A 27994-nucleotide genomic window follows, 5' to 3' on the forward strand; every position below is an offset into this window, starting at 1 on the left:
TGGAATCCAAAAGGGGGACAGCCGAAAAACCCTTTTGGAATCTTATTTTTCTGGTGCATACTATCACAGAGTAGAGCTGAAGCAGGGTCTTACCAGTTCGTAGGGTGAACATCCAGTTAGTTTAGTGTCAGGGTGTCTCTACGCCATATCCAGTCCACAGCAGGCAGGTACAGTGTCAGCTCCCTCTATCCAGGCTAGCAGGGAGAAAGTGAGGGGCGGGAACAAAAGGCACAGAGGGAGAGTGAGGAAGTGGGAGAAAGAGATGAACCACTGAGCTGACTTGTGGACTCTCCCTCTCACTCTCACAGTCACACGTATGCCCAGCCTGTACGCAGTTGCCCCCCCCCCCCCCCCTATTGCTGACTCTGGGGCAGCTTATGTCAGAGTTGCCTCAGAAGCTGAAGCGGAGAGTGGAGGAAGAGAAAGAGAGGATTAGAGTGTGGGTAGCAGTGTGTGTGAGTGAGAGAGCGGAGCTGCGGCGGGGGGGTTAAGGTAGGAGGGACCTGCACTGCTCGGAGAGGGCCGGAGGCAGTCTACTAAAGACAATGACAGGAAACACTATATCAGGAGGCAAAACACAGATGCAAAAATAATTTAAAAGAGCAAAAAGAATGACATCCACATAGAAAACAAACTATGCCTCGACTGCAAACAATGATATACAAAACAACAATGGTAAAGATAAGAGATGTTTAGCCCTGCTGTTTGTCCTAATGTATACCAACATCACTGTTTCACTGCTAAGAATGCACACATACACAAATCATATCTTGTGATAACAGTAGCTCCCCCAGTACTCCCTGTTTATCCTTTGCTGCTGAGCCACAACAGGCAGTAGTCTGTCCCCAGTCTGACTGCACACACAAGGGGATGGATTTCACCCTAATTCAATTTCTTCTCCAGGGGGAAAGGTGAACCAGGGGGACATGGATTAACATGTCTCTTGTGGAGCTGCCCGTCTCACACTGTGGAGAGCTGATAGTAGATGGGATGATTAGCTAATTGTTAGTTAACTGTTGACTGGGTCAGTTTGACTAAATAGTCTGCAGTCTTGTGGATCAAACTAGAGAGCAGAGTTCCATTAACAAAAACAGTCCAAGCCCTTCACATTCATTACTGTAATACGACTTGATAAATTGGCTGCAGGTTATGAAGGCTGTTCAAGCCAGATGAATTTCATTCTGGAAAAATAAAACAATGCTGTGCGTCACTGTCGGCAGAGCAGCACGACAAACACAGTGAACGTGTTTATCATTAACATGACTAAATACATGGCTGAGGTCCTACTAGAGTGGGTATGTAACATAAACACAGTGAATGTGTTTATCATTACCCTGACTAAATACATGGCTGAGGTCCTACTAGAGTGGGTATGTAACATAAACACAGTGAACGTGTTTATCATTAACATGACTAAATACATGGCTGAGGTCCTACTAGAGTGGGTATGTAACATAAACACAGTGAATGTGTTTATCATTACCCTGACTAAATACATGGCTGAGGTCCTACTAGAGTGGGTATGTAACATAAACACAGTGAACGTGTTTATCATTACCCTGACTAAATACATGGCTGAGGTCCTACTAGAGTGGGTATGTAACATAAACACAGTGAACGTGTTTATCATTACCCTGACTAAATACATGGCTGAGGTCCTACTAGAGTGGGTATGTAACATAAACACAGTGAACGTGTTTATCATTACCCTGACTAAATACATGGCTGAGGTCCTACTAGAGTGGGTATGTAACATAAACACAGTGAACGTGTTTATCATTAACATGACTAAATACATGGCTGAGGTCCTACTAGAGTGGGTATGTAACATAAACACAGTGAATGTGTTTATCATTAACATGACTAAATACATGGCTGAGGTCCTACTAGAGTGGGTATGTAACATAAACACAGTGAACGTGTTTATCATTAACATGACTAAATACATGGCTGAGGTCCTACTAGAGTGGGTATGTAACATAAACACAGTGAATGTGTTTATCATTAACATGACTAAATACATGGCTGAGGTCCTACTAGAGTGGGTATGTAACATAAACACAGTGAATGTGTTTATCATTAACATGACTAAATACATGGCTGAGGTCCTACTAGAGTGGGTATGTAACATAAACACAGTGAACGTGTTTATCATTAACATGACTAAATACATGGCTGAGGTCCTACTAGAGTGGGTATGTAACATAAACACAGTGAATGTGTTTATCATTACCCTGACTAAATACATGGCTGAGGTCCTACTAGAGTGGGTATGTAACATAAACACAGTGAATGTGTTTATCATTAACATGACTAAATACATGGCTGAGGTCCTACTAGAGTGGGTATGTAACATAAACACAGTGAATGTGTTTATCATTAACATGACTAAATACATGGCTGAGGTCCTACTAGAGTGGGTATGTAACAAACACAGTGAACGTGTTTATCATTAACATGACTAAATACATGGCTGAGGTCCTACTAGAGTGGGTATGTAACATAAACACAGTGAACGTGTTTATCATTACCCTGACTAAATACATGGCTGAGGTCCTACTAGAGTGGGTATGTAACATAAACACAGTGAATGTGTTTATCATTAACATGACTAAATACATGGCTGAGGTCCTACTAGAGTGGGTATGTAACATAAACACAGTGAATGTGTTTATCATTAACATGACTAAATACATGGCTGAGGTCCTACTAGAGTGGGTATGTAACATAAACACAGTGAACGTGTTTATCATTACCCTGACTAAATACATGGCTGAGGTCCTACTAGAGTGGGTATGTAACATAAACACAGTGAATGTGTTTATCATTAACATGACTAAATACATGGCTGAGGTCCTACTAGAGTGGGTATGTAACATAAACACAGTGAACGTGTTTATCATTAACATGACTAAATACATGGCTGAGGTCCTACTAGAGTGGGTATGTAACAAACACAGTGAATGTGTTTATCATTAACATGACTAAATACATGGCTGAGGTCCTACTAGAGTGGGTATGTAACATAAACACAGTGAACGTGTTTATCATTAACATGACTAAATACATGGCTGAGGTCCTACTAGAGTGGGTATGTAACAAACACAGTGAATGTGTTTATCATTAACATGACTAAATACATGGCTGAGGTCCTACTAGAGTGGGTATGTAACATAAACACAGTGAACGTGTTTATCATTACCCTGACTAAATACATGGCTGAGGTCCTACTAGAGTGGGTATGTAACATAAACACAGTGAATGTGTTTATCATTAACATGACTAAATACATGGCTGAGGTCCTACTAGAGTGGGTATGTAACATAAACACAGTGAACGTGTTTATCATTAACATGACTAAATACATGGCTGAGGTCCTGCTAGAGTGGGTATGTAACATAAACACAGTGAACGTGTTTATCATTACCCTGACTAAATACATGGCTGAGGTCCTACTAGAGTGGGTATGTAACATAAACACAGTGAATGTGTTTATCATTAACATGACTAAATACATGGCTGAGGTCCTGCTAGAGTGGGTATGTAACATAAACACAGTGAATGTGTTTATCATTAACATGACTAAATACATGGCTGAGGTCCTGCTAGAGTGGGTATGTAACATAAACACAGTGAACGTGTTTATCATTACCCTGACTAAATACATGGCTGAGGTCCTACTAGAGTGGGTATGTAACATAAACACAGTGAATGTGTTTATCATTAACATGACTAAATACATGGCTGAGGTCCTACTAGAGTGGGTATGTAACATAAACACAGTGAACGTGTTTATCATTAACATGACTAAATACATGGCTGAGGTCCTACTAGAGTGGGTATGTAACAAACACAGTGAACGTGTTTATCATTAACATGACTAAATACATGGCTGAGGTCCTACTAGAGTGGGTATGTAACATAAACACAGTGAATGTGTTTATCATTAACATGACTAAATACGTGGCTGAGGTCCTACTAGAATGGGTATGTAACATAAACACAGTGAATGTGTTTATCATTAACATGACTAAATACATGGCTGAGGTCCTACTAGAGTGGGTATGTAACAAACACAGTGAACGTGTTTATCATTAACATGACTAAATACATGGCTGAGGTCCAACTAGAGTGGGTATGTAACATAAACACAGTGAACGTGTTTATCATTAACATGACTAAATACATGGCTGAGGTCCTACTAGAGTGGGTATGTAACATAAACACAGTGAACGTGTTTATCATTACCCTGACTAAATACATGGCTGAGGTCCTACTAGAGTGGGTATGTAACATAAACACAGTGAACGTGTTTATCATTAACATGACTAAATACATGGCTGAGGTCCTACTAGAGTGGGTATGTAACATAAACACAGTGAATGTGTTTATCATTACCCTGACTAAATACATGGCTGAGGTCCTACTAGAGTGGGTATGTAACATAAACACAGTGAATGTGTTTATCATTAACATGACTAAATACATGGCTGAGGTCCTACTAGAGTGGGTATGTAACATAAACACAGTGAATGTGTTTATCATTAACATGACTAAATACATGGCTGAGGTCCTACTAGAGTGGGTATGTAACAAACACAGTGAACGTGTTTATCATTAACATGACTAAATACATGGCTGAGGTCCTACTAGAGTGGGTATGTAACATAAACACAGTGAACGTGTTTATCATTACCCTGACTAAATACATGGCTGAGGTCCTACTAGAGTGGGTATGTAACATAAACACAGTGAATGTGTTTATCATTAACATGACTAAATACATGGCTGAGGTCCTACTAGAGTGGGTATGTAACATAAACACAGTGAACGTGTTTATCATTACCCTGACTAAATACATGGCTGAGGTCCTACTAGAGTGGGTATGTAACATAAACACAGTGAATGTGTTTATCATTAACATGACTAAATACATGGCTGAGGTCCTACTAGAGTGGGTATGTAACATAAACACAGTGAACGTGTTTATCATTAACATGACTAAATACATGGCTGAGGTCCTACTAGAGTGGGTATGTAACAAACACAGTGAATGTGTTTATCATTAACATGACTAAATACATGGCTGAGGTCCTACTAGAGTGGGTATGTAACATAAACACAGTGAACGTGTTTATCATTACCCTGACTAAATACATGGCTGAGGTCCTACTAGAGTGGGTATGTAACATAAACACAGTGAATGTGTTTATCATTAACATGACTAAATACATGGCTGAGGTCCTACTAGAGTGGGTATGTAACATAAACACAGTGAACGTGTTTATCATTACCCTGACTAAATACATGGCTGAGGTCCTACTAGAGTGGGTATGTAACATAAACACAGTGAATGTGTTTATCATTAACATGACTAAATACATGGCTGAGGTCCTACTAGAGTGGGTATGTAACATAAACACAGTGAACGTGTTTATCATTAACATGACTAAATACATGGCTGAGGTCCTACTAGAGTGGGTATGTAACATAAACACAGTGAACGTGTTTATCATTAACATGACTAAATACATGGCTGAGGTCCTACTAGAGTGGGTATGTAACAAACACAGTGAACGTGTTTATCATTAACATGACTAAATACATGGCTGAGGTCCTACTAGAGTGGGTATGTAACATAAATACAGTGAATGTGTTTATCATTAACATGACTAAATACATGGCTGAGGTCCTACTAGAGTGGGTATGTAACAAACACAGTGAACGTGTTTATCATTAACATGACTAAATACATGGCTGAGGTCCTACTAGAGTGGGTATGTAACAAACACAGTGAACGTGTTTATCATTAACATGACTAAATACATGGCTGAGGTCCAACTAGAGTGGGTATGTAACATAAACACAGTGAATGTGTTTATCATTAACATGACTAAATACATGGCTGAGGTCCTACTAGAGTGGGTATGTAACATAAACACAGTGAACGTGTTTATCATTAACATGACTAAATACATGGCTGAGGTCCTACTAGAGTGGGTATGTAACATAAACACAGTGAATGTGTTTATCATTAACATGACTAAATACATGGCTGAGGTCCTACTAGAGTGGGTATGTAACATAAACACAGTGAATGTGTTTATCATTAACATGACTAAATACATGGCTGAGGTCTTACTAGAGTGGGTATGTAACATAAACACAGTGAACGTGTTTATCATTAACATGACTAAATACATGGCTGAGGTCCTACTAGAGTGGGTATGTAACATAAACACAGTGAATGTGTTTATCATTAACATGACTAAATACATGGCTGAGGTCCTGCTAGAGTGGGTATGTAACATAAACACAGTGAACGTGTTTATCATTAACATGACTAAATACATGGCTGAGGTCCTGCTAGAGTGGGTATGTAACAAACACAGTGAATGTGTTTATCATTAACATGACTAAATACATGGCTGAGGTCCTACTAGAGTGGGTATGTAACATAAACACAGTGAACGTGTTTATCATTAACATGACTAAATACATGGCTGAGGTCCTACTAGAGTGGGTATGTAACAAACACAGTGAACGTGTTTATCATTAACATGACTAAATACATGGCTGAGGTCCTACTAGAGTGGGTATGTAACACGCACAAACACCTAGAGATGTGGATGTGTGATGTTTGCAGTGATTGATCTGTGTCCTTTCCCCTCTGTTTAGTTCACCAACCCCTCTGTAAAGCCTTACATCTAACGCTGCTCTCCAACTGACAGGAGAGAGGAGGCACTAAGTCTAGACTCCCTGTAGCCCAGCTTACAATGTACACCGCTTTGAAAGAGATGTGTAATGAATGTACATGTTCTTCTTACGCAATGTTTACTTCTAAAGATTGGAACCATGCAACCGTGTGGTTGATGGAGAATGTACAGTATTTGAAAAATGACTTAATCTTTGAATCTGAGTGTTGGGGATGTATTGTGAAAATAGTATTTTCTGAATCTAGATTTCATGATACTGTAGATCTGTCTGTTAGAAAACATGGTGTGGAATATATATCATTCTAGTCTAGGTGGATGTTGACTCGATGCCAAAGGCCACAGTCATATGAGTGTAGAAGTAGAAAGCCACTAAGGATGGGTACTGATCTCAGTCAGACTGGGGAGTCTGTGGAGCGGAACTCATACACTCTTAGAAGAAAAAAAAGGTGCTATCCAGAACCTAAAAGGGTTCATCGGTTGTCCCCATAGGATAACCCTTTGAAGAACCCTTTTTGGTTCCAGGTAGAACCCTTTTGAGTACCATGTAGAACCGTTTACACAGAGGGTTCGATATGGAACCCAAAAGAGTTCTACCTGGAACCAAAAAGGGTTCTCCTATGGGGACAGCCGAACAACCCTTTTGGAACCTTAGAGTGTATGAATGGAATGTTTCTCTGCCGGATTGTTGCTGTATATGTTACTATGTCTATTAGCTTTATTTTCATCACACAAATTAGTGAACCATGGCTTTATAAAACTAAACTGTATGACAGTGGCTAGGGGGATGTCTTATTTTACATTCCCCTCACTGTATCCTGAAACGAGCTCCGTTACAATCCCCTTGTAAAATGCAACATGAAAAAAAAAATCGACATGTGACGACTCCCCTTTGGGAAAGAGGAATTCCTTCTCTGGGCTGGAACCAAGTCAACCTCCCTTTCTCCTGCTTGATTTAGGCTTTCATCTTGTTTAATATTGGCCTGTACACAACCCTTACAACCAGTCAAATAAATCTACCCCTATGATAACAATACTCAGATTGTTTTTGGATCACTGTGCATTCAGCTGCAGACTCCTATTTCATTTCTAGTATAATTTGTCGCTTCCTCTTCTGCATTCTGACAAAGAATCTTCAACATTTAGATAAAAAGACGGTAGAAAGAAAAACATGGGGAACTGAGGACATAGAATGACAGAGGAAACAGTCCAGTGGGATTAATACACACAGCGAGAGTAAGGGAGAGATTCTGTGAGAGGTGGGCAGAGAATCCCAGCGGAAACTTGGTGTCTGTGTGGTCTGGTCCGGCTGTGTATGTGGTGCTGTTGGGAAACAGGCCTGACTCACCACAGCACACAGAACCACAGTAACGCTATGTAGCCTTCAGCTTCACATGCAACCAGAACAGAGCAAGAATGCATGCTCTTCTCTCCTCCTCCATGTCCAATCCCTCCCTCCCTGTTGCCCAGGCTGCAGATGCTTGCCTGGGCCTGGGTTAAAATCTCTGTGAGGCCCATCTTTAAGGCCATATCTGATGATTGTAGCAGACAGAGCTCTCAGCTTAAGGACATAGTGGTGGGTTTAACAGCATGCTTTGGATGCTTCTGCACCATGTATTAGACACCAATATCAGTCACACAAGAGGATGTTTAACATCTCCAGAAGACTGTTTCCTTGGGTTAAAATCTGGTACATCTAGTCCCCTCTGTTGCCCTCAACAGGATCACATGGTCAAACCATGGTTAAGCACAGGTCCGATCGGCTTGGTCTGGTCCTGAGAGTTGAGAAAGTTGAGCTGAGAGGCCATGGTGGATAATGCTAATTAACGCTGGTCGTGGTTGTGATGTAAGAGCAGACATAACTCTTCGACCCCCTGACGTTAGTAATGATTCTGAGATTCATAATGGATTCTGTGGAGACAGAGACCCTGGGCTGCTGCTGCTCACACAGAGGAGAGCCTACTCTTTCTGTTCCATCAAGTGGAACATATCTGCCTGCTGTTGGAGAAAAAACAAAACAATTGGATAAAAAAATGTATTCTATCGCTTTGTTTCACGGAGGAGGAGGAATTCATTGGGAAATAGTTTTCATTCAGTTTTAATTTTGACACAGCCAGAACTCAAACTCAAAAACATTATTAAGAACAGAAAAAAAGTAAACAGAACATAAAAGGTGTGTTGAGAAGGCGATCTTAAAGGGCCGGTGCTCATTTTCTCCTGTACAGCCAACAGGCATTTGGGCCGGAACAGCCAGGCGACTGTAGAGAGCCCCCAACCCCATCTGCTTTTGTAGGTCACCATTACATCAGCATGTTTATGGAAAAGACTTGGAAACACTTTTCATCTTGACCTACTTTTAGATTTATGTATGTGGCAATACTCTGGTTTCTCAACATTATTCACTGTATCAATTATGGAGTAAGGTTACCTTGGTTTCCAGTAATAAATGAGAGAGAAATTGCATCAATGGATGCGCAGATTAGAATATTCCCTTAATGAAGTTCAAAAGTAATATGTAAGAAGTTAGGGTGCACATATTTTGTAGGGTGCACATTATGTGAAGGGGTTGGGACTCTTCGGGATTGGTGACCCCCCACGGGACGGTTGAGCTAACGTGCCCTAATGTGATTAGCATGAGGTTGTAAGTAACAAGAACATTTCCCAGGACATAGACACATCTGATATGGGCAGAAAGCTTAAATTCTTGTTAATCTAACTGCACTGTCCCATTTACAGTAGATATTACAGTGAAAGAATACCATGCTATTGTTTGAGGAGAGTGCACAGTTATGTACTTGAAAATGTATCAATAAACCAGTTAGGCACATTTGGGCAGACTTGATACAAGAGTTTGAACAGAAATACAATGGTTCATTGGATCAGTCTAAAACTTTGAACATACGCTGCTGCCATCTAGCGGCCAATATCTAAATTGCGACTAAACTGGAATAATACATTCTGGCCCTTCTCTTGCATTTCAAAGATGATTAAAATATATATAACAAATATGCATGTTTTTTTCTTTGTATCATATTTTACCAGATCTAATGTGTTATATTCTCCTACATTAATTTCACATTTCCACAAACTTCAAAGTTTTTCCTTTCAAATGGTATGAAGAATATGCATATCCTTGCTTCAGGTCCTGTGCTACAGGGAGTTAGATTTGGGTATGTCATTTTAGGCGAAAGAGGTTGGCTATTGGGAGAGCGCTCTCAGACAGACGAGTAGGAGGGTTTGGGTCTGGTATTATGTGATGAATGACTCCATGTTGACTGGTACCAGGGGTTAAGTACTGACTCTGGCCTCTCGGAGTGCAACCTGGCCTCAGAGCATTTCGTATTATTCATTAAATGTGACCAACTGCCTTGATTCAGTCTTATGTAACAACATTTGAAATGGTGTTTTTTACATTAGATAAAAGCAGAGACACAGAGCTACATCCCCTAACCCGGATGACGCTGGGCCATTTGTGCACCACCCTATGGGACTCCCAATCACGGCCGGTTGTGATACAGCCCAGGATCGAACCAGGGTCTGTAGTGACGCCTCTAGCACTGAGATGCAGTGTCTTGGACCGCAGCGCCAACAATATTTGATCTGAGCATTCTGTTCTAACAGTCAAGTACTCAAGCTAACTAGCTAACGTGAGAGAACTGCACACGGACCGTTTTAATCACTCTAGCAGGCTGTTTTTATGTTATCCAGAGTGTTGGTGACTGCAACTGTGCTGCTGGCAACAATTTAAGTTTTTCTGCCAACGTTTACTGACACCGGCCATATTCAACGGGTGCTGAGCATTTGTACATTTGTCAGTTATTCTGAACTCTGGCACACTCAGACGAGAGTGCTCTGATATCGGAGTAGATAGCCAGAGGGAATGTACGAGCTACCAGAAGCTCCCAGAAGACATTTCTGGCAAAAACTGCATTTTGATAAAAATAAAAAAAATACTTTCAAATAGCTCTCCTGTGAAGTAGTGACATACGCATAGTTTCCTGAAATGAGTCACAAACGTGAGACATTCCATTTAGTATGATATATTTCGGTATGTCTTCATTTGTGTATGTGCATCACCCATTTCGTATTATATATTAAGAATTTGCTAAATGTACTGCCTGTTGTGGCCCAATACTGTATGTGACAAATTCTAGCTAGGTGGCTAATGTTAGCTAGGCTAGGGTTAGGGGAAGGGTTAGTTAACATGCCAAGTAGTTAATAAGTACAAAGTAGTTAAAGTTGCTAATGAGCTACAATCCTAAAGTTGTCTGTGATGAGATTCAAACTCGCAACCTTTGGGTTTGCTAGACGTTCGCGTTATACGGCAACCCATCCACCCCGACCAACCATCATAGTTTTGTTTTGTGACTTAAGTAACCATCTTTCTTATGCAACCATACCAAACATAAAATATCATACTAATTTGAGTGTCACGGATTCACTTTTACTATGTTACCAGGCTGGGGAGTACAAATCAGTTCAATGTCTAGTTTTGATTTCCATTTGCTTCAGTTATCAACTAATGTGAATTCAACGTGAAATCAACAAAACATTTCACCATGTCATTGGATTTAGATTATAAATTGGGTGAAAAAATATAGAATGAAAAAAATATACAATATATATACGTCTTACGTTGAATACTTTTTGCAAATCCAATTAGTTTTCCATGTCGATTCAACGCCATCACATGGATCTTTGGGGTTGAAATGATGTGGAAACAACACTGATTCAACCAGTTTTTGCTCAGTGGGTCATGTTTTTCTCTTCCCTACAGAGTAGTGCTAAACTAGAGCATGGTTTCTCTCGCCACACATAATACTCTCTCTAGCACGCACGCACAGACGCACACACCTATACCGAAGATATGAACAAACACACCCTGTGCATACTCAATGTCCTACTGTCTTTCTAATTTTGACGTATCTGACAGACTATTAATTGACCTTTATTGTTATTACGTCTGTGCACATTAGCTTCATTATTTCATACCAGTAGACATGGTGTAGTACTTCTGGTCAGGAGGAAAATCATTTCCCCCTGTTACTGAAATTCCCATGGAGTCTGGGAGAAACAGAGGAAGGAAAATGGCAGCAAGGAACCAGAGGCTGGATCTTCCAGTGGCCAGCAGAGCCAGTTGTCTCAGGGCATGTAGTGGCTGATTGGATAGTGTTCTCCCCACCGTCCGGTCGGTCCAGCCGTAAATGTAGAGGAGGAACATGGAGGGGTTTTAGAAAGCCATCAGGAAAGGCTTTGGTTTGGTAGAGACAAATGTGCTTTAGACACAGTAAGGTATTTGTGTGAGAGACTGTGTGAAGGATTGTACGTGTGTGTGCGTGGGTTGGGGTGGGTGATGGGGGATTGCTGTTCCAGTCAGCTGTGGCCTGTCTGTCAGAGACACAGCTATTTCAGATCCTCAGCCAAGTAAACATTTATCTTGCAAAATAATTATAACATCATGCAAACATGGTGATTGAAGAGATTTGGCAGATTAACACAGTTGCTAAATGCCATAAGCATGAACACACACAAATGATAATACACAGTGCCACCTACGTACACTACATTACCAAAAGTATTTGGGCACCTGCTCGTCGAACATCTCATTGCAAAATCATGGGCATTAATATGGAGTTGGTCCCCCCTTTGCTGCTATAACAACCTCCACTCTTCTGGGAAAGCTGTCTACTAGATGTTGGAACGTTGCTGTGGGGACTTAGTGCCCGACCTCACTTAGCATTAGTGAGGTCGGGCACTGATGTTGGGCAAGAAAGCCTGGCTTGCAGTCGGCGTTCCAATTCATCCAAAAGGTGTTCGATGGGGTTGAGGTCAGGGCTCTGTGCAGGCCACTCAAGTTCTTCCACACCGATCTCGACAAACCATATCTGTATGGACCTCACTTTGTGCATGGGGGCATTGTCATGCTGTAATAGTAATGTTCCTTCCCCAAACTGTAGAAACAAAGCGTTGTCCTGGCATCCACCAAACCCAGATTTGTCTGTCGGACTGCCAGATGGTGAAGCGTGATTCATCACTCCAGAGAATGTGTTTCCACTGCTCCGGAGTCCAATGGCGGCGAGCTTTACACCACTCCAGCCGACGCTTGGCATTGCACATGGTGATCTTAGCCATGTGTGTGGCTGCTCGGCCATGGAAACCCATTTCATGAAGCGACTGACGAACAGTTCTTGTGCTGACGTTGCTTCCAGAGGCAGTTTGGAACTCGATAGTGAGTGTTGCAACCGAGGACAGACGATTTTTACACGCATTGCGCTTCAGCAAAGGTCAGTCCCATTCTCTGAGCTTGTGTGGCCTACCACTTTGCGGCTGAGGATTTGACCAACTAACTTGTAGGAAAGGTGGCATCCTATGACGGTGGCATGTTGAAAGTTACTGAGCTCTTCAGTAAGGCCATTCCACTTCCAATGTTTGTCTTTGGAGATTGCATGACTGTGTGCTTGATTGTAAACACCTGTCAGCAACGGGTGTGGCTGAATTAGCAAAATCCACTAATTTGAAGGGGTGTCCACATACTTTGTATATAGTGTATTAAACATACATATTATAACAACTGCCCCCCAAACCAAATTCTCTCTCTCATGCAGCAGCATGAGTAAGAGGAGCAGCTGCAGAGCTCAGGCAGGAGGAGTGAGGAATGTGAGAGGGGGACAGACCCAGAGGAGGGAGAGACAGGGGCCAAGGCTCTGCCCAGATACAGTCAAGTTCCCCATTCACTAGGTTAGCAGCAGCAGGGTCCCACAGGGCTTGGCTGGGGGGGGGTTCAGACAGCTTTGATGGTGTGAAGCTGCAGACAGAGACTGAGGCACTACACACATCCCCACACTGTCTCACATCACATCACCAATTCTGCAAATGCATAGAGGCACTACTGATGAAGTAATCAAACGACCCTGTCACGTGCAAAGATACAGGCATTTTAAGAAGCCCAGTACACGTGGTACAGGACTGTTTCTGTTTCCACACTGAGCTAAAGGCTAGAGCTGCCACTTTTAAGGAGCGGGACACTAATCCAGACACATAAGAAATTCCGCTACAACCTCCGATGAGCCATCCAATAGGCAAAGCGTCAATAGCCACAACCCATAAGATTGTTAAATAGTTCATCAAAAACTACCTGGACTATCTGCATTGACCCCCCCCCCCCCCCCCCCCCCCTTTGCACGTAACTATTTTGACTCATCACACGCTCCTGCTAATGCTTATTATCTATCATGTTGCCTAGTCACTTTACCCCTACCTATATGTACATAGGCTATCTACCTCAATTACCTTGTACCCCTGAACCTCATGTATGTAACCAAGTTATTGTTACTCATTGTGTATTTATTCCTTGTGTTATGTTTTTTTTTTTTTATTCTCTCTGCATTGTTGGGAAGGGCTGTAAGTTTCACTGTTATTCTACACCTGTTGCTTACAAAGCATGTGACAAATAAAATTTGATTTGATTCAATTGGATAAATCCATTTTTTGCAGACTATCACTGCTCCTTTTTGAGGGACTTGTCTGCAGACGGAATGCTTTCAGAGGGGGAGTCATCAAAACAGGAAACGTTTTATGTTGCTGAAACATTCCTTTTTTAACTCTCACAGGCGAACTAAAATAAATAACCCACTTTAGGCTGTCTAATGCTGAACTGAAGGATGCGGCCCAAGGGAGAGAGAGACCAGAGAGACCAACCCCGGAACGGGGTAGAGGTCCCAGCACCTCGTGAAGTCATTTCCTGTAAGACAGCACAGCCCTGACTATGTGGCTGCTGCAGCCTGCCGTTTAGTGCCAGTCATGACTGCAGTCCTCCATACTGTAACATGTCTGGGGGCTACACCCTCATCTTCAGACCTAGCAGTAGTAGCACCACCATCTAGTCATCAAATACATCTGACTGCTCTACTATAATCTATGACCTTATTTTACACTTCTACTCACAGACTGAAGCTGGCTGATATTCTTAAGGCACCTTTGATAATATTTCCTAGCCCCTTTGAGAGGTATCCATATATACTATATCCGCTATAAAAATATGAATACCTTTTTTTTCTCCAGTTGACCAAAGTGGGATTAAAATAGTGAATTTTTTGGTAAACAATCTACACAAAATACTCTGTAATGTCAAAGTGGAAGAACATTTTTAGCATTTTAATAGGAGTTAAGATTAATAGGAATTAAATAACTAAAATAGTTGGTGCAGGGGTGTTCAGTGCGCTGAGTCAATACATGTTATAAAACACCTTAGGCTGTGATTACAGCTGTGAGTCTTCTTGGGTAAGTCTCTAAGAGCTTTACACACCTGCATTGTGCAATTTTAGTCCATTATTCTTTTCATAATTCTTCAAGCTCTCTCATGATGTAAACAGCCATTTTCAGGTCTTGCCATAGAATTTCTAACAGATTTTAGTCAAACTGTAACTTGGCCACTCAGGAACAGTCAGTCTTTTTGGTAGGCATCTCCAGTGTACATTTATCCTTGTGTTGTAGGTTATTGTCCTGCTGAAAGGTGAATTCCTCTCCTAGTGTCTGGTGTAAAGCAGACTGAAGCAGGTTTTACTCTAGGATTTTGCCTGTGCTTAGCTCCATCTCGTTTCCTTTTATCCTGGAAAAACTTCCCAGTAATTGCTGATGTCAAGCATACCCATACCATGATGCAGCCACCACTACACTTGAAAATAAGAAGGCAGTTACTCAGTGATGTGTTTAAACCTAAAAGTGTATTCTTTTGCAGTAGTACTTTAGTGCCTTGTCGCATACAAAATAGTGTTTTGGAATTTTTCCTCTCTATATTTGTATTATTTTCACTGTCATTTAGGTCATTATTGTGGAGTCACTACAATGTTGTTAATCCATTCTCAGTTTTCTCCCATTACAGCCATTGAACTCTGTATCTGTTTTAATGGCCTTATGGTAACATCCCTGTCCTGTAGCTCAGTTCAGAAGTGCGACTGTGTCTTTGAGCTGTCTGGGGGGGTTAATACATCATCCACAGTGTCCTTATTAACTTGACCATGCTTAAAGATGTCTGATTTGTTATTGTTACCCATCTACCAATCACTGCCCTTCTTCATGAGGCTCACCCTGTTCTTCGTAGTTGAATCTGTGCTTGAAATTCAGTACTTGACTGAGGTACAGATGTTGTATGCGTGGGGGACAGAGGAAAGGTCAGTCATTATTTTTCTAATGTTAACCCCTATTATTTCCCACAGAGTGAGTCCATGTAACTTATGTGATTTGTTGAGCCAAATTTTACTCCTGAACTAATGTAGGCTTGCCTGAACAAAGGGGTTGAATATGTATCCATCAACTATATTTTAGTTATCAAATTTGTATTAATCAACAACTTTGATAGTTGAGGAATTCCACTTTGTAACACAATAAAATGTGAAGAAATCCCAGGGGTATGAATTATTTTGCAAGGCACTGTAAAGGCCTACAACTGGAGACAATGAGGACATGCGGAACAAAATACCCACACATACAAAACCCCTCTATATGAAATGGAGCGGCAACTGTGGAAATGATTTCCTCTTGCAGCCAATCATCTGGGCCATTCCCAGCTCTGGAGACACACAGGCACATCTTTGTTTGTGCACGCTGCATGATTCTGTGTTTTCTATTAGTCACAGTTACACTATCTGGCCGGCCCCTACAGAGGACCGGCCAACCGTCCGCACCCTGACGGACAGCGGACTGCTGCCGAATACTATGATCTCTGAGGGAGATGACAAGTCATTGAGGAAACTGTCACTAACAGAGACAAGCCTCTAGATGTGACACTAAGCCAATACAAACCTGTTATCCCCAGCCAGGTCTTCATCTCATCCAGGAGCAGCAGAGAGACTTGACTCACCAGAAGATCCAGCCACCAATCCAGCGGCGACAGCCACTTCTCTCCACTCCATCTCCCAGCCGCTGCAGTGATATGATGACAGGCTTTGGAGGCTGGTCTGCAATTTGGAGCTGGACAGAGAGGAGACAGACACACTGACAGACAGATGGACACATTGACAGACACTGGCATACACACAGACTACAGGCATTCTAATTATGGATAACAGAGTGGAATGGGCCTTTGATTCCTATAGAATTCTCCTTTGTTAACTCAGAGGTAAACATGGCACACAGTCGGCCAGTCCCAGACTGCCAGTTATCCAGGGTCTATTGGCATTTGTTGTGCTGCTCTGCTTAATGTGACATGGATTCCTGAAATGAATAAGGATCCGCCACTTTTTAATTTTTTTTGCCTGAAATTACATTCTCAAATCTAACTGCCTGTAGCTCAGGCCCTGAAGCAAGGATATGCATATTCTTGCTACCATTTGAAAGGAAACACTTAAGTTTGTGGAAATGTGAAAGGAATGTAGGAGAATATAACACAATAGATTTGGTAAAATACAACAAACAAAAAAACAACCGTTCTTTTGTATTTTTTGTACCATCATCTTTGAAATGCAAGAGAAAGGCCATAATGTATTATTCCAGCCCAGGTGCAATATACCTTTTGGCCACAAGATGGCAGCAGTGTATGTGCAAAGTGTTAGACTGATCCAATGAACCATTGCATTTATGTTCCAAATTTTGTATCAAGACTGCCCAAATATGCCTAATTTGTTTATTAATAACTTTGTTCAAAATTGTGCACTCTCCTCAAACAATAGCATGGTATCACTAATAGCTACTGTAAATTAGACAGTGCAGTTAGATTAACAAGAATTTAAAGCTTTCTGCCAATATCAGATATCTATGTCCTGGGAAATGTTCTTGTTACTTACAACCTCGTGCTAATCGCATTAGCCTATGTTAGCTCAACCGTCCCATGGAAGGGACACTGATCCCGAAGAAGTTTTAACATAGTTCAAACCAAAAGTCAGAGCAGAGGAGGATTTTCCAATGACAGAATTCCTCTCAACCCACACATACTTCCTACAGTTACAGCCGTCAACATGTAATCAGCTGGTATGAAGAGCAGTGCAAGTGAGAGAAATTGAGGAAAAAGAGCTGCTGTTCCATATGAAAGTTACGTGACAGTTATACAATAAATAATTGGGATATCAAATGGACAATTACAATGTTCCAGTTTCTATTGTCTTGAGGGTGAGTGTTTTTTTTACCATTTTTTGTGGAGTGAGAAGAGTATGATTCCCCATCATGCAATCTGAGCAAACCCCTGGGATACACATTTCAATCCCAATTCCAGTCCCCCAAAAAAGACGTCCTATTTTTACCAGCGTTACACTCCATAGAGGGAAAGCACCAGCCCTGAGCTTTTGGTTTCCCCGCAGATATGTTGTCCTTCCAGAAATGAAAATAAACACGGAAAACCACAAGGATAAATTTGGCTGCTTGTGTGGAAAAGACGTTTTCTCTGTCTCTGTGAATGCTCTCTTGCATGCATTCTTAAAAATAGATAGTTGAGGGGAAATGTTGGGGGGGGAAAGTAGTGGATGATTAAGGACATTAATGGCTGGCATTGAGTGTCCACAGAGACAAAGAGGGAATCATTGATATTTTGCTTATAAACATGCAAGGAGGGAGGAATACGCCGCAAAGCATAGATCACCCAGAACAGCTATTGTACACATGTAATTCAAAACTAACAAATGCCAAGTAAGAATTTACGATCATATGAGTATCATGAGTCATAGTGTAATGCAAAAGATAGAAACAGAAGTAATGTTAAATTACACATGCAAAACTGTGCATGCAATCCTTCATCAGAGGATGGTTGGCGCTCACTGGCTAAATAGGCTGCTGATGTTTGTTCAATTCTGTCTGCTCAGCGTTGGCTAACGGACACAGTATCACCTGTTGCTCCATATCTAAATGGGAATCCCATTGGGTAATGTGGGAAATGTCTCGCTGAAATAACTGAAACTGTCCAGCTTTGGTATCACAAACAGATACATTTTTTGACAAATTCCTCCCAGTGCAAGCCAGTGATATAGCAGCTACATGTACTGCAACTGCCAAAATAAATGAACCACTCAAGTAAATGAGGGATACAAAGTATATTGAAAGCAGGTGCTTCCACACAGGTGTTGTTCCTGAGTTACTTAAACAATTATCATCCCATCATGCTTAGGGTCATGTATAAAAAATGTCTAGTTGACTATTATTTTTTACTATCCAGGCTAGAAGAGATCTCTGTGACTTTGAAAGAGGGGTCTCAAAAGGAGCATAGGGTGTGTGCCTGTCTGTCACCAGATCTCAAACCAACGTAAAACTTGAGCCTGAGAAAGCGTTTTCCACCACCATCAACAAAATACCAAATTATGGAATTTCCAAACACTTGTAGAATCTATACCAAGGCGCATTGAAGCTAGTCTGGCGGCTCCAAGCCATTTAAGACCCTTTATGGTGGTGTTTCCTTTATTTTGGCAGTTACCTGTATATTGTAGCTGGTGTGCAGGGTGGGGCTGGTATAAAGTATAGTCTGCCTATTGGCAGTGACAATGGATGCTTCGCTTCTCCAGCTGCAGTAACAGTTGTCAGCTGCTCTTCCCGGATCTCCACGGTAACGTGAGCCACGCTGTTATCGGATCCAGGGAGCTTTTCCTCCCCGGGAAAGAAAAATATGTAGGGGAGGAAGAGAAGAAGGAGAGAGCGAGAGAGGGGAGCAGAGGGTTTGGTCATGGTCCCATGTGGGAGTATTTAATAACAAACATTAAAAATACCACAGAAATCCTTAACCACATTCCCACGGTCTGACTGTAGCTAGGCCCTGACAGCAGGGTTAGAAATACCAGCCACTGGACCAGCTCCAGAGTGTGCAAGCGCACACGCACGCACATATACTGTTGAGCGTGACAAACCCAGCAGGGTTGCAGTTCTTGACACAAACTGGTGCACCTGTACCTACTACCATACCCCATTGTAAGGCACTTACAATGTATTCGGAAAGTATTCAAATCCCTTAAAATTTTCCGCGTTGTTACATTACAGCCTTATTCTAAAATGGATTAAACACTTTTTTCCTCATCAATCTACACACAATACCCGATAATGACAAAGCGAAAACAGTTTATTTTATTTTTAGCAATTTATTTTTTTAAACAGAAATATCTTATTTATGTAAGTATTCAGACCCTTTGCTATGAGACTCGAAATTGAGATCAGGTGCATCCTGTTTCCATTGATCATCCTTGAGTTGTTTGTACAACTTGATTGGATTCCACCTGTGGTAAATTCAATTGATTGAACATGATTTGGAAAGGCACACACCTGTCTACATAAGGTCCCACAGTTGACAGTGCATGTCAGATCAAAAACCAAGCCATGAGGTCGAAGGAATTGTCCGTAGAGCACCGAGACAGGATTGTGTCGAGGCACAGATCTGGGGAAGGGTACCAAAACATTTCTGCAGCCTTGAAGGTCCCCAAGAACACAGTGGCCATTATCCCTTTATTTTTATTTGTTAATTTTTTGTACTTTATTTATAGATTTTTTAATTTATAGACTTCCATTGAAAGAGGACAAGGCGGCGAGCTAGCAGCGAGGCAAATGCTATTGCATTCACCTGATGTGTGGTAGTATTCTGGTCTAGGGGAAGTACCCCAAAAATGGCAGTGAATGGGTTGAGGCTAACAGTTGTATTACACATATGTGAGAATGCCCCAAAATGGGGTCCCAGAAGCCACTCAAAGATTGGCATGACCAAAATGTGTCCCACAGTCACTGGACACTGGTGTCATGTCAAACACTTGGTCATTATTTTGATATATTTTTGCCAATCTGTCATTTGAGTAATGGAGACAGTGCAAAATGTTTAATTGAATGAGCCCATGCCTTATGCAAAATTATGAGATGTGGATATACTCAATAGTTTGTTACCATACATCGTCAGGTAGCTTGTCTTGCTCCCATGCAGATTAAAAATTTGCCAAGGAAGGCCGGATTAATGTTCTGTATTATGTCATATAATCTGGAGATTGTGCCCTTTAGATACGGGTTAAGATCTAAGCACCTCTCGACTGGACACCTAGTGATTTGATTTATTTATTTAGTGGGCTCGATACCTGCAAAGCTGATTACAGGTATCTAAAAAAGTGGCTATTGGGAATATTATGGTCAACCCTCAGAGCATCGAATGAGACAAATGTGTCATCAACAAATAGGTCACAAAAAAACACCAGACCATTCCTGTCAGAACTGGAATGCCGTGTCAATCTGTGATGCTGGGAAGAGATTGGCCTATTTTATTGCCTTACCTCCTCACGCTATTTGCACACACTGTATATATACTGTCTTTTTTTTTCTATTATGTCAATGACTGTACGCTTGTTTATTCTATGTGTAACTCTGTTGTTGTTTGTGTCACACTGCTTTGCTTTATCTTGGCCAGGTCGCACTTGTAAATGAGAACTTGTTCTCAACTAGCTTACCTGGTTAAATAAAGGTGAAAAAAAGATTATTACATGTTAATGGAGAGACGCAGCTTGCTTGTTTAAGGCTAAAGTGATTTCGGGAATTGGGACTAGATTATAAGGGAGTTCTTGACGGTGGGATTCAAAACATGGGTGCCAAGCTACCTAAGGCTAGACACTGAACTCTCTCTTTCCATGTCTTAATAGGATACCCTACTAACATACTGTGAGTATGTTAAATACTAACAAGTTTGTACTGCCAAAGGACCACGTGTATTATTCTTTACTATTTGACTGGTTGGTCCGCCTTGGTGCTTAGTGGCTGCTGGCACGGGACCACAGGTTGTACAGCCAGTAATTAATACTACAGGACAGGTATTAATTAGCAAGCATTTGCCAGTCATTTTTCAGTGTTCTGGCTGGTTAGGATGTTGAACCGAGGATTACATTTATACAAATGTTGAATTATGTGTTTTCCAATCATTGTATATTTTTATGGATTTTAAGTCATCCCAAGTGGATGGGGTTGGTCGGGGGGACATACATAATAGTGAAGACATCAAACTATGAAATAACACATATTGAATCATGTAGTAAACAAACCAAAAAAGTGTTAAACAAATATTTTATATTTGAGATTCTTCAAATGTCCACCATTTGCCTTGACAGCTTTGCACACTCTTGGTATTCACTCAACCAGCTTCACCTGGAATGCTTTAACAACAGGCTTGAAGGAGTTTCCACATATGCTGAGCACTTATTAGCTGCTTTTCCTTCACTCTGGTGCCCGACTCATCACAAACCATCTCAATTTGGTAGAGGTTGGGGGATTGTGGAGGCCCATCTGATGCAGCACTCCATCACTCTCCTTCTTGGTAAAATAATCTTTATACAGCCTGGAGGTGTGTTTTGGGTCATTGTCCAGTTGAAAAACAAATGATAGTCCCACTAAGCATAAACCAGATGGGATGGCGAATCGATGCAGAATGCTGTGGTAGCCATGCTGGTTAAGTGTGCCTTGAATTCTAAATGCATCACAGACAGTGTCACCAGCGAAGCACCCCCACACCATAACACCTCCTCCATGCTTTACGGTGGGAAATACACATGCAGAGATCATCCGTTCACCCACACCACGTCTCACAAAGACACGGTGGTTGGAACCAAAAATGTGGACTCCAGACCAAAGGACACATTTCTACCGGTCTAATGTCCATTGCTCATGTTTCTTGACCCAAGTAAGTCTCTTCTTCTTATTGGTGTCCTTTAGTAGTGGTTTCTTTGCAGCAATTCAACCATGAAGGCCTGATTCACACAGTCTCCTCTAAACAGTTGCTGTGTGTTATTTGAACTTTGTGAAGCATTTATTGGGCTGGTAACTCTAATGGAATCATACTCTGCAGCAGAAGAAACTCTGGTTCTTCCTTTCCTGTTTATTTCTTTTTTTCACCTTTATTTAACCAGGTAGGCCAGTTGAGAACAAGTTCTCATTTACAACTGCGACCTGGACAAGATAAAGCAAAGCAGTGCGACAAAAAAACAACAGAGTTACAACATGGGATAAACAAACGTACAGTCAATAACACAATAGAAAAATCTATGTACAGTGTGTGCAAATGTAGTAAGATTAGGGAGGTAAGGCAATAAATAGGCCATAGAGGCGAAATAATTACAATTTAGCATTAACACTGGAGTGATAGATGTGCAGATGATGATGTGCAAATGAGCTGGGTGGTTAATGACAGTGTTACTACACACTAGGACAGGGTGGTTAATGACAGTGTTAATACACATAAGGACTTGGTCTTTTACCAATTAGGGCTATCTTCTGTATACCACCCCTTCCTTGTCACAACACAACTGATTGGCTCAAATCCATTAAGGAAAGAAATTCCACAAATTAACTTAAGGTACACCTGTTAATTGAAATGCATTCCTACCTCAGGTGAAGCTGGTTGAGAGAATTGAAATGCATTCCAGGTGAGAAAATGGCAAGAGTGTGAAAGCTGTCATCAAGGCAAAACCGTGTGGCTATTTGAAGAATTGCAATTATAAAATATTTTGATTTGTTTAACAGTTTTTGGTTACTACATATGTGTTATTTATAGTTTTGATGTCTTCGCTATTATTCAACAATGTAGAAAATTGTAAAAAAGAAAGAAAAACCCTTCAATGAGTAGGTGTTCTAAAACTTTGGACCGGTAGTGTATATTGTTTTATTATCCTTCAAATATGCATATTGCATAAGATACATTAGAGAACTGAGTTGGATAGAGCTCTAATGAGGTTCGGTTTAACATGGTAGTATTTTGCTCTAGTCTAGGAGAGGTAGATGCAGCAAGGCCAGCATAGGGGTCCAAGGTTTTCTTCTGGGAATTTTCTTGTTTTTCTTTTTATTTCATTACTCTGACCTTTTCAGCACACTGGCCATGTGATTAGAAATGAATGTTAGTACGATTACTATGACTATGCCTAATTCACAAACTCCAGGCACCACATGCTTTATCACCTGGAACTTGAAAGGAATTAACCATGTGGTCAAGCATAGCCGAGTGTATGCTTATCTTAAGTCTTTAACATTTCTCCAAGAGACCCATCTCCAGTCCAGCGACCATGATAAACTAAAGAGAGGATGGGTAGACCAAATATTTCACTCAAACTTTGGTGCTAAAGCCAGAGGGGCAGCCATCCTTATCAGAAAAGGCACGGTGTGTCTCCTCCAAAGTAATTTCAGATGCTAATGACAGATATGTTATAGTAATGGGGAAATTGTTTAGCACACAGGTTATTCTGGCTAACCTCTATGGTCCTAATTGAGATGAAGCTCAATTTTTCTCCTACCTCATCGCAACACTTCCCGACCTTATCTATCATTTGATATTGGGCGGAGATTTCAATTGTGTATTACATCCAAGTCTAGACAGATCCAGACCGAAGCCCAACAATGTCATTTCTAAATCAGGTTCAGTGATCAACTCATTCTAGAATCCTTTAATTTGTCTGATCCATGGAGGAGGAGCTATCCCACTGCTAAACAATACTCCTTTTTACTCCAGTCCACCACTCATACTCTAGGATTGACTTTTTCCTGCTGGAAAATATAATTCTTCCTTTTTAAACTAATAGACAATATCACATCATCATTCTCTCAGACCATGGCCCTGTCCTGCTAGATATCCACTTTCTGGACAGTACTGTATCACAACGCGCGTGGCGACTTCACCCACTACTACTATCCTTTAGTGCCTTTAAAAAATACATATCAACTCACATTGATGTCTTTTTACAGATCAACTGCACCCCTGACGTGTCTCACTGTGTGGGAGTCATTAAAAGCATATCTAAGGGGCCAAATGATTTCATACACAGCGTATGACAAAAAAAACGCACTAAAATCTTATCAGAGCTATCTCAACTCATTCTAGATGTGGACAACAGATATGCCTCTTCTCCGACTCTTTAACTCTAAAAAGAGACACTGCTACACCAATCGGAATTTGACAATCTTTCCTGCAAATGCTGCTGCTGTTTATCCCCTTTCCTATTTGATATGGTTATTGAGCCTTTTGCTATCAGCCTGCGCGTGGACTAGAGGTTTAAGGGAATACTAAGGGGCGACTTAACTCACAAGGTGTCCTTATATGCAGACGATCTTCTTTTATACATCTCTAACCCTGTGGAGTCCATACCGTATCTCTTGGACATTCTATGGTTATAAGTTAAACCTAACAAAAAGTGTGCTCCTCCCCATTAATCAGTTAGCATAAGGAATTGGGTATGCCAATTTCCCATTTAAGGTGGAGCATCAGGTCTTTACTTACTTGGGAATAAAGGTCACAAGCTCATTAGGCTCTGTTTAAACATAACTTCAAAACACTCCTGGCGCGCACAAAGAAGTATTTTACAAGATGGTCGTCTCTTCCCATTTTCATTAGCAGGTCACATTAATTCTGTTAAGATAACTGTACTACCTAGGTTATTGCACTTATTCCAAATTATTCCCATTTCCCAAGTCAATGTTCAAAACAACTGGACAGCTAACTGGACAGCTAACTGGACAGCTAACTGGACAGCTAACTGGACAGCTAACTGGACAGCTAACTGGACAGCTAACTGGACAGCTAACTGGACAGCTAACTGGACAGCTAACTGGACAGCTAACTGGACAGCTAACTGGACAGCTAACTGGACAGCTAAGTCAAATCCATGAATGAGAAAGGTATATCCTTAAGCCCATAAGTTTCTACATTTGAAAACAAGGATGGTCCAACTTGGGCCATCATGGAGATACAGTCAAGCCTTCCAACGACTAGGCTAATTAGTACCGCGCCACCTAGCACCGAGGCTATCCAGCCGCAGCTAGTTGGTAAAGTTGTGCCATGTACTGTAAATAAAATACTATTCAAACTATATTGTGATGCCTTACAGAGAACATCCTCCTTCCCAAGAAGGTAGTGGAATTTGACTACGATGGTCTGGATGGCTCCCCATTCTTCGATGCGGACTGTAAGCTTCTGTGGGTACGGTTAAGGGTGGGGGTGTAAACGAGACCTAGAATTTCCCGTACATTAGTAGTTTAGTTATGAACAGGGTAGGCCACAATACGCCTACAGTCTCAAGCTGTGGAACAAGTCTCTGAATGTCCTTGAGTGGCCCAGCCAGAGCCCGGACTTGAACCAGATCGAACATCTCTGGAGAGACCTGAAAATAGCTGTGCAGTGACGCGCCACATCCAATCTGACAACGCTTTGAGGATCTGCAGAGAATAACGGGAGAAACTCCTCAAATACAGGTGTGCCAAGCTTGTAGCGTCATACCCAAACATCTAACATCTGACATCTGACCCATACTTAACTTAATACTTAATAAACATCTGACCAATACTTTGTGCATGACACAAGTAATTTTCCCAACAATTGTTTACAGACAGATTATTTCACTTATAATTCACTATATCACAATTCCAGTGGGTCAGATGTTTACATACACTAAGTTGACTGTGCCTTTAAACAGCTTGGAAAATTCCAGAAAATTATGTCATGGCTTTAGAAGCTTCTGATAGGCTAATTGACATCATTTGAGTGCACTGGAGGTGTACCTGTGGATGTATTTCAAGGCCTACCTTCAGTGCCTCTTTGCTTGACATCATGGGGAAATCAAAAGAAATCAGCCAAGACCTCGGAAAAAAATTGTAGACCTCCACAAGTCTGGTTCATCCTTGGGAGCAATTTCCAAACGCCTGAAGGTACCATGTACATCTGTACAAACAATAGTACGTAAGTATAAACACCATGGGACCACGCAGCTGTCATACCGCTCAGGAAGGAGACGCCTTCTGTCTCCAAGAGATGAACGTACTTTGGTGCGAAAAGTGCAAATCAATCCCAGAACAACAGCAAAAGACCTTGTGAAGATACTGGAGGAAACAGGTACAAAAGTATCTATATCCACAGTAAAACGAGGCCTATATCGACATAACCTGAAAGGCCGCTCAGCAAGGAAGAAGCCACTGCTCCAAAACCACCATAAAAAAAGCCAGACTACGGTGTGCAACTGCACATGGGGACAAAGATCGTACTTTTTGAGAAATGTCCTCTCGTCTGATGAAACAAAAATAGAACTGTTTGGCCATAATGACCATCGTTATGTTTGGAGGAAAAAGGGGGAGGCTTGCAAGCCGAAGAACACCATCCCAACCGTGAAGCACGGGGGTGGCAGCATCATGTTGTGGGGGTGCTTTGCTGCAGGAGGGACTGGTGCACTTAACAAAATAGATGGCATCTTGAGGGGGGGAAATTATGTGGATATATTGAAGCAACATCTCAAGACATCAGTCAGGAAGTTAAAGCTTGGTCGCAAATGGGTCTTCCAAATGGACAATGACCCCAAGGCATACTTCCAAAGTTGTGGCAAAATGGCTTAAGGACAACAAAATCAAGGTATTGGAGTGGCCATCACAAAGCCCTGATCGCAATCCTATAGAAAATGTGTGGGCAGAACTGAAAAAGTGTGTGCGAGCAAGGAGGCCAACAAACCTGACTCAGTTACACCAGCTCTGTCAGGAGGAATGGGCCAGAATTCACCCAACTTATTGTGGGAAGCTTGTGGAAGGCTACCCAAAACATTTGACCCAAGTTGAACAATTTAAAGGCAATGCTACCAAATACTAATTGAGTGTATGTAAACTTCTGACCCACTGGGAATGTGATGAAAGAAATAAAAGCTTAAATAAATAATTCTCTCTACTATTATTCTGACATTTCACATTCTTGAAATAAAGTGGCGATCCTAACTGACCTAAGACAGGGAATTTTTACTCTGATTAAATGTCAGGAATTGTGAAAAACTGAGTTTAAATGTATTTGGCTAAGGTGTATGTAAACTTCCGACTTCAACTGTATGTTGTGTCAAGATGGATCACACACACACAATAGTAAAGTGAGGAAGTGTTGATAGCGGTAGGTTGTACTGGTTAGCAATATCTTCCCTTTAAGGGAAGGCTTTTTAGCACTGTTTTAGCAGACACTTCCACCAGGCCACGTCCTGTCCTCCCTAGCTACAGATAGGAAGGCCGGACGGTGGCTTCTGTGCAGTGGGGTAGGAAACGAAAAGGTCCATTACTTTCCGCTGCTGAAACAATGCGTCTCAGGAGAGGCATGCTTGTCGTTTGTCTGGAGTCGGTCTCCCCAGCTCGTGCTGCGTGCTCTGTTCACCCATCATGCTACAGTTTAATAAACCCTCCATGGAACACAACATTCTGGGTTGAGGGTCCCTAGCATATACTGTAGACAGAAGAAAATAAGTAATTGATAGTTATCAAACCTTTAACAAGTGCTAGATGCTATCCCGTTTCCCTGGAGTACTTAGATCAAGTCAAATAATTAATAGGTCATTGTTAGTTATCGGCTA

At 41.4% G+C, this 27994-nt stretch overlaps 1 protein-coding gene across 5 annotated transcripts in view; it reads right to left on the minus strand.

Annotated features, from left to right (window-relative positions):
• Window positions 1-27992, minus strand: part of LOC129829967 (histone deacetylase 7-like) — a 103751-nt gene extending 75759 nt beyond the window's left edge. For 4 of the 5 annotated variants that reach the window (XM_055892033.1, XM_055892031.1, XM_055892032.1 and 1 more), the window contains exon 1: window positions 94-314. In XM_055892033.1, the coding sequence (XP_055748008.1) occupies window positions 94-112 (19 nt within the window). In that variant the 5' untranslated portion in view covers window positions 113-314. Of the gene's footprint in view, window positions 1-93; window positions 315-16572 lie in introns of those variants that run through there. The other variant, XM_055892030.1, reaches the window with a different exon arrangement.
• Between the last annotated feature and the right edge of the window lie 2 nt (window positions 27993-27994).

The sequence above is a fragment of the Salvelinus fontinalis genome, chromosome 31, assembly GCF_029448725.1.
Source record: "Salvelinus fontinalis isolate EN_2023a chromosome 31, ASM2944872v1, whole genome shotgun sequence".
Classification (NCBI taxonomy): Eukaryota; Metazoa; Chordata; class Actinopteri; order Salmoniformes; family Salmonidae; genus Salvelinus; species Salvelinus fontinalis.